The 7,500-nt window shown below is 38.2% G+C and overlaps 1 protein-coding gene across 5 annotated transcripts in view; it reads right to left on the bottom strand.

Moving 5' to 3' along the window:
• Positions 1 to 2,113: 2,113 nt before the first annotated feature.
• Positions 2,114 to 7,500, bottom strand: part of LOC135198448 (uncharacterized) — a 21,876-nt gene continuing 16,489 nt past the window's right edge. For 3 of the 5 annotated variants that reach the window (XM_064226001.1, XM_064226000.1, XM_064226005.1), the window contains 2 exons: positions 6,613 to 6,744; positions 5,639 to 6,237 (listed from right to left, as the gene is read on the bottom strand). In XM_064226001.1, coding sequence (XP_064082071.1) covers positions 5,872 to 6,237; positions 6,613 to 6,744 — 498 coding nt within the window. In that variant the 3' untranslated portion in view covers positions 5,639 to 5,871. Of the gene's footprint in view, positions 3,396 to 4,680; positions 4,816 to 5,638; positions 6,238 to 6,612; positions 6,745 to 7,500 lie in introns of those variants that run through there. The other 2 variants (XM_064226004.1, XM_064226003.1) reach the window with 1 other exon arrangement.

Below are 7,500 nucleotides of genomic sequence, written 5' to 3'. Positions count from 1 at the left end.
CAGGATGCAACTCGGAACCCCACACTATAAATACCACCCAGTCGAATTGGAGGACTGTGATAACCAAAACAAAAATGCCCCCCCCATAATAATAATAATATAATAGTAATACTTACAGAACATTTTAAAACGTCCGAAAATGGGAGTCAAAATAGTTATACAGCAAAATGAATATTCTCAAATTCGTACAGAAACTCTCATTATTTACGAGGTACTTCTCCAGCTAAGCGATAATAATAATAATAATAATAATAATAATAATAATAATAATAATAATAATAATAATAATAATAATACCAGGCTAGAATTAGTATCATAATATAATAATAATCCTTCATATTTGAATGTTCCGTGGAGACTTCATCAAAAACCGTAAGAAACCTGGGGGCCATAATTTCCGTTACCAAGGGGTCTATTATTATTTCGGAAGGATTGATAAATAAAAAAAAATATTGAAGAACGAACAGAATAAAAGATTTTCCTCCCCGAGGTAATGATAGCGGCGGCATTTGCATATCAAAAGTGAGCATGTTAGTCTAACAGTTGTCAGGGAACAAATTCGAGAATTTTTCGTTTACGTACAATAGCGTGAGGTGAAAGATGCACGATGATGATCTGAAATCTATGGGGCAAAAAATTGAAGTATATGAGCTGCCACTGTGCGATGAGTGAATTACGTGGTTAAGATAATTTCAAATAATGTAACTGTCAGTTAAATAACAATTTCGCTAGCTAATTAGAGAACTTCAAAATCCTATACATTTGAACAGTGCCAGATGTGCGAAAAGCAAATAGAGTTAATCGGTGAACTTCGAAAGAGTTAATGACATTGTCAGTGTTGTCAGATGTACGACGAGATCAGAAACGCGCGAATAACGGCAGCTTTGCAAATGCGATTTAACCACCTGGTCCCGATTGATTGTGATTCAGCAAAAAAACTTTTTCTTTTTTTATATTTTTAAGTCATTCTTTTCTTCAGAATCCTATTCCATTGCAAACTTCCATTTTGTTTGCCATTTAACGGTTGGTTGGTTCAAATTGCTGGGTTAAAAGTTACGATATTTGGTGTAACTAGAAGATAAAAAAAAAAAAATGAAGCAGGTGCGTTACGGGAGTTTTTAGAAATGAACTCGAATCACCTGAAGAACTTTACTGGGTGGTGGATTTCCTTCATTTATTTAGTTTTCATTGCTCTCTCTCTCTCTCTCTCTCTCTCTCTCTCTCTCTCTCTCTCTCTCTCTCTCACAGTTATTTAATCAAGATATATCGAAGATATACCGGTGGCCATTAGGTCTATTGTTCGACGACCACTGCTGATTGGAATTAAGGGCTGATTTGATTTCATTACTCTCTCTCTATCTCTCTCTCGGGTCATTTATCAAAAGGTGTGTGGGAGATACGCCGGTAATCATTAGACATATTGTCAAACATCCAGTGGTCTAACGCCTGTTGTTGACCCCGTAGCCACAATAACAAAATCGCATCAGTGCCTAGGCGTGGGTACCGTTGCCTTCCAGGGCGTGTCAGTCCCTTTCGTGTGTTTATTCATTTATAATTTGTTTATTCATATACGTATTTATTTATTTATTCATATGATATTTGGTGTTACGTATGTTCCATAAATGATATTTGGTGTTACGTATGTTCCTTTTCCTCATGTGGCATTTGGTGTAACGTACGTGTTACTTGTGTTTCTTTCTCATGTAGCATTTGGTGTTACTTATGAAACGCTATATACTTTGGTGGCCATCAGGTAATTATTCTGCTTGGGGGCCACATTGACAACCTGGGCAGTACCAGAAGTCCTCATCCCCGTAGGAGGTTAGCGCCGTCAGTCCACCGTATGCGGTGCACTGCAGGCATTACTTAAGGTTCTGTGCAGTGTCCCTTCGACACCTTTCGTTCCTTTGACTGTACCTCCGTTCATATTCTCTTTCTTCCATCTTGCTTTCCACCATTTCGTTAAAATTATTTCAACATTGCTTTCAGCGTTGGATGACCCCATAGGACACAACGCTTGGCCTTTGGCCTAGATTTTATATCCCAGTTCTGAATTATCGGTCAAGTTGGGAGTTGAATCCAAGGATATTTAGAATAGCATTTTTTTGGTTTTACAATTTTATTATACTCTTGTTCAGCTTAACATACTAATAATGAGTGCTTTTGATAATGATATAAGAAGTGAATGGTAATTAAAACAAATAATTACTATATAATGTAACACTGCAGATGAAAAGTTCGGCAACCACTGAGTTAAATGATTCATTGTCTCCTATAATGCCCTTGATAATGAGACTAGATGGCTGTAGTTAGTCACATAAATTTTGGGGCGTACAAAGACTTCCGGGGAACTGTAGCCTCGAAAATAATAATTTAATAAAATATAAAATCTATTTAATGTAATTCTTGGTGTACTTTTAATAATTGCATTATATGAAATAGCTTCTAGAAGCAAGTACTTTATCATTACATAGTGTGCTTATTGAGAGTAGGCCGACTTTTCATTTCATCACCTTGTATCATCCTAATGTATGCAATGAAAAGTAGGCCTACTTCCATTACTTAGCTCTATGTAATGATAAAGTAATTGCCTCTGGGTGCTACAACACGTAGCACAGTTGCTGAAATTACACCGAGAATTACATTAAGTAATTTATACTTTCTTAAGAACTCAGTGACATCGGTAAGATATCTGAAACAAATCCAGGGAAAAATGTCACGAGAGATAACGTCAAAAAAAAAAAAAAAAAAAAAAAAAAAAAAAAAAAAAAAAAAAGACCACAGTAATCTTTTCTAGATAGTGACCCCCAAAAGGGTTCTAACCCTTTTGGGGAGTTTAGTACAAGCCCGTTGGGGATTGCCGTATAAAAATATAGCAATAGACTATAAATATCATAAAGAAATATTGTGAATTTTCACCCTGTGACTTTATTACCGGCCACCATAAATTAATGTGACTTCTTTTATTTTTTTATGAAATTTTTTCCTAGTCAAACTTGTGACTTTGTTTCCCGTAACATTTATCCCTGTGACTTTATTACCGGCCATATCTGAAACAGACCACCTTTCCGTCAACTCCAAAGTCAGTATGGTCCGCTGGTCGAGTTCTCGTCCTTCCTCCGGCAGGGATACACGGCCTTGCAAGACGCCCCTCTCCGACCCCACTTCGACGCCTCCAGCGCCTTTTGGAAAAGCGAAGGCTCTTCCCCGACGAAAGCCTTGGCCACGACGTTGGAGAGAAGCGCACCGACAACGCGCCCCATCCCGCCATAACGGGCATTCAGGTGCCAGTTGGCCTGGCAGAGGCTCTCGGCCACGCAGCTGCTGTTGCTGCCACTAACGGTGTCTTCGCCTTCGAAGGGGTCCTCGTTGTTGACGGCGTCGTTCAGGTCGTACTGTTGGGATTGAAATGATGTAAGGGTTATCACTTGCAAAGCGAACTTCTATAAAGCAGAATGTCTATATTAGACAATAGGACAACAGGAAAGGGATTTTAGAGAGTATCACTGTTGTGCACAATGACATTTTGAGACGCCTCACAAACACTCCCCGCTACCACTCCGCCACACAGATGTTCGTAGAAAACCACCTGGACAATTTGAAAATCATTGTAAGGCGAACAATGTCCAGTCTGGTAACCCGAGTGAGAAACGGCAGCAACTCGCTCATACTAAGCATCCTAAGGAGTGAAGCCAGAAGAAGATCTAATTTGTGGGAAAGATGGGAAAATGAGGCCTTTGTCCCCTAAAGGACTTAATCTCTGTATTGGCAAGATGTCATCTGCAGACTTTGTCATTATTATATTTATTGCTGATATTTTGATTTTTCATTATTACTGTGATTACTATCAAGTTAAAGTTTTTTTTACATCCAATTTTCGTATTTAGCCCTATGGACCTGACTACTGTAATCACCTAAGGTCTCTAGTTGAAATTTAAGTTATATAATCTGTGCACTAACTGTTATAACTCTCAATGCATTTTTTTTCTCACCAATATTATTACTGTTATTACCAGTATTATGATTACTATCCTTTATGGTACCTCAGCTATTTTGTGGATAAGTGCCGATTATTCATTTCTTTTATCATGTTGTCTCATGTAGCTAGACTGTGTATGTTACTGTCTGTATTTTGTATATCCCTGAGCTGAAATAAAGGATATTATTATAATATTATTATTATTATTATTACTATTATTATTATTATTATTATTATTATTATTATTATATCTTATTTTAACCAGACAACCGAGCTGATTAACACCTCCCCTAATGCTGGCCCGAAGGATTATATATATATATATATATATATTATAAATATATATAATATATATATTATATATATATATATATATATATATATATATATATATATATATATTTTTTTTTTTTTTTTTTTATTTATTTATTTACGTGGCTAGGAACCACTTGGTTACTTAGCAACGGGACCTACAGCTTATTGTGGGATCCGAACCACGCCGAGAAATGAATTTCTATCACCAGGAATAAATTCCTCTGATTCCTCGTTGGCAGAGCGGGTAATCGCACCCGGACCCTGAGATCAGTATCCCAGTAGTCGAGCTTGTAACCGACTCGTCCAACGAGGAACCAAGAATTTAAGAACAGTTGCGGGCACACTACGCTATTCAGGAGAGGAGGAGAACCTCAATAGATTCTTACCAAAAGAGGAACGACGACATCTGGGATTCCTTCCACCAGAGCCTCAACTCCCCCGTCGAGGATGAACTGTTCTATGGAGGAGGATTCCCGCTTCTTCCTCCCGCTGTTGGACTGCGTCAGGTCTTCCACGATGTCCTGCAAGAGTATTCCGGCGGGAGAGCGAGGAAAAGATGGGGAAGTGGAGAATCAGAAAATATTGAATCAGGTTTCTCGTAATCACATCAACATATAGACCAAAAGGTTAAGTTCAATCATATCTATTCAAAATATAACAAATTTAACTCTCTAACATTGGGAAGGTTAATACCGAATGTTTTACTTAAACTAAAATGAAATAAATATATTGTCCATACCTTTATCAGCCACCGGTAAAATGGTATTTTGCTCCACCAAACCAGGGAAAAATTGTTTTCACGTTCCTTCTTTGAATATGTACTAATACATGACATTCTAAGTCTTGACCCCTGAATATTTTATCATAATGGCTCTCTATCATGCAGGATAAATATATATATATATATATATATATATATATATATATATATATATATATGTGTGTGTGTGTGTGTGTATACATATACGTACGTCATATATGTGAGTGAGCGCACATAAGTTCAAAAGCTTTATAAAATATTATATTTATAGTCTAATTTTTTTTAACCTTTTCCAAATTCATAATTCATGATTGTGTGTGCGTTTTTAAGGGTTTAATCATGATGTATACATCATGAAAGAGCATTGTAAGAAATATATCAAAACATTATAATATGAAATAATAAATGTACTTTCTGCATTGGTTCGCAAGTAAATAAATATAAATAAATGAATAAAATCTAAACAAATGTCTAAATCCTGCATAGCTCTTTCATTTTTCATATTACGAGTATGAAGTGTTTGGGGAGAGTACTTGAAGTGTGCTTGATACATACTAATGCTGGGTAATTACATACTGAAAGAATGTACTGCATAGTACTTTTAATGTCACACGTGCATTACTGTACACCTGTATAATTCATACAAACATCAAATAAAGAAAATAGTAACACGATTCTTATTACAGTGAAGTAAAATGTTGTCATTCTGAGTACTTTCCATCTGAAAATCAACGAGGAAAGTTTTATCACAAGAGTAAATAAATGCCCATTCTAACGGAAGCCTTCTGCAGCAACGCAGAAATATGAGGTCATTGCATCAGTGGACGTGATTGCTATCAAGTCGTTCTGGTTCCTTCCGGAGTTGAGACTGTCTGAAACTGTCGCCATTATCTTGTGTTGGGTGAGTCTGCGCTCCCTCTCGAATATCCCGAAGGTAAGACAGCCCGCCACAAGAACGGAACAGAGAGGAACAGTTCCCTCCGGACCGTCCAGCAGAAGCGGCCTGCAGGGCCAGGTGGAATTTGTGGGTGTCATCGCCAGAGAAGGCTTTGCTGACCACATTGGACAGGAGGGAGGCTACGACCTTGCCCACGATGCCGTGGTTCGACGCCAGTTTTAGGTTGGCTTCGCACAGAGGGCGCTGGAGGCAGTGTGGCGCCTCTTGGGCCTCCATCAGATCAACCTGTTGTTAGAGTCATCATGAAAGAATGAATTAAGACACTTTCCAGAATTCTGGTCTTGTCACTATGCTCAGAGACTATTTTAAGTCTGGTCAGTGTCAGGGCAATCTGTTTTCAGATTTACCACAGAGAAACGAATTAAACTTCTTGTCACTATGCTCAAAGCCTACGCTCAGATCTGATTAATGGCAGGATAATTTGCTAGCAACCAACCCGTGTGCTCAAAGACTAGGTTCAATTCTGATCTATGGCAAGATATTTTGCCAGCAACCAACCCGTATGCTGAAAGTCTACGCTCACTTCTGATCAGTGGCAGGGCAATCTGCTAGTAACCAACTAAAGTAAGAATTTAGGAAATTTCTCGTCTCGAGACTCACCATCAGGGGCAAGACGATTTCAGGCAAGCCTGCCTTCAGAGTGCTTAGCCCTCCATTGTTAATGAAGGCGAAGATGCCGTTGTCCTCGTCCGCATCACGCTTCTTTCTTGTTTGGATTTGCTGCACAATGTCCTGCGCGTTTGCAATGCTTTGGTTACGTCATAGATACCAGGTGCACGCACCATTAGTTTCAACTTTAAGTGGCTCCCAGAGTCATGGTATTTTGATGGCAGATTGTCTGATTTATATTCTTGTATTTCTGGTAATACAGTTTGGCACACAACAGACATATTTTGTTTTTACTTTCGTGGATAATTTTTCAAGGTAAATGTGTGTGTGTGTGTGTGTGTGTGTGTGTGTGTGTGTGTGAGAGAGAGAGAGAGAGAGAGAGAGAGAGAGAGAGAGAGAGCACAGCAACTTGTTCTATTGTTCCATTTCGCATTTAAGCCCCATATTTGGCAATGAAATCTAAATTTTTCAATTTTTCCCAAAAATTACGAAATTCGCGATACGGTCTTTGTAGTAATAAGCAGTAAGACTCTTCAATGGTTCATAGATATGTCCGGTTATGCGTTCAACTTCAGTCGCAAAAAAAAATTCATACATATTGTCGATAAAATTAGATCGTTCTTCGTCGAAATCCTCGGTCCCAAAAACAATTCTTTTTTTAGGAGTGGCGTCCCACAAGCAAAGTTTCTGGGACGCTTCTGCATCTGGCAACCAGGCTTTGCAACAATATATTTTCTTTTCTGTAGAGCGCAGTATTAAACTCGTTGAGGCGAGATCACACAAACACGATTATGGAAACATTTTGTCGCCAAAACTGGCTGCTGTGAGCAAAGTTTGGTAGATAGGGTTCTATAAGACACCGCTAAAGGTTTTGGTGGG

Source organism: Macrobrachium nipponense, chromosome 22, assembly GCF_015104395.2.
Source record: "Macrobrachium nipponense isolate FS-2020 chromosome 22, ASM1510439v2, whole genome shotgun sequence".
Taxonomy (NCBI): Eukaryota; Metazoa; Arthropoda; class Malacostraca; order Decapoda; family Palaemonidae; genus Macrobrachium; species Macrobrachium nipponense.
This window is presented reverse-complemented; position numbering and strand designations above follow the sequence as displayed.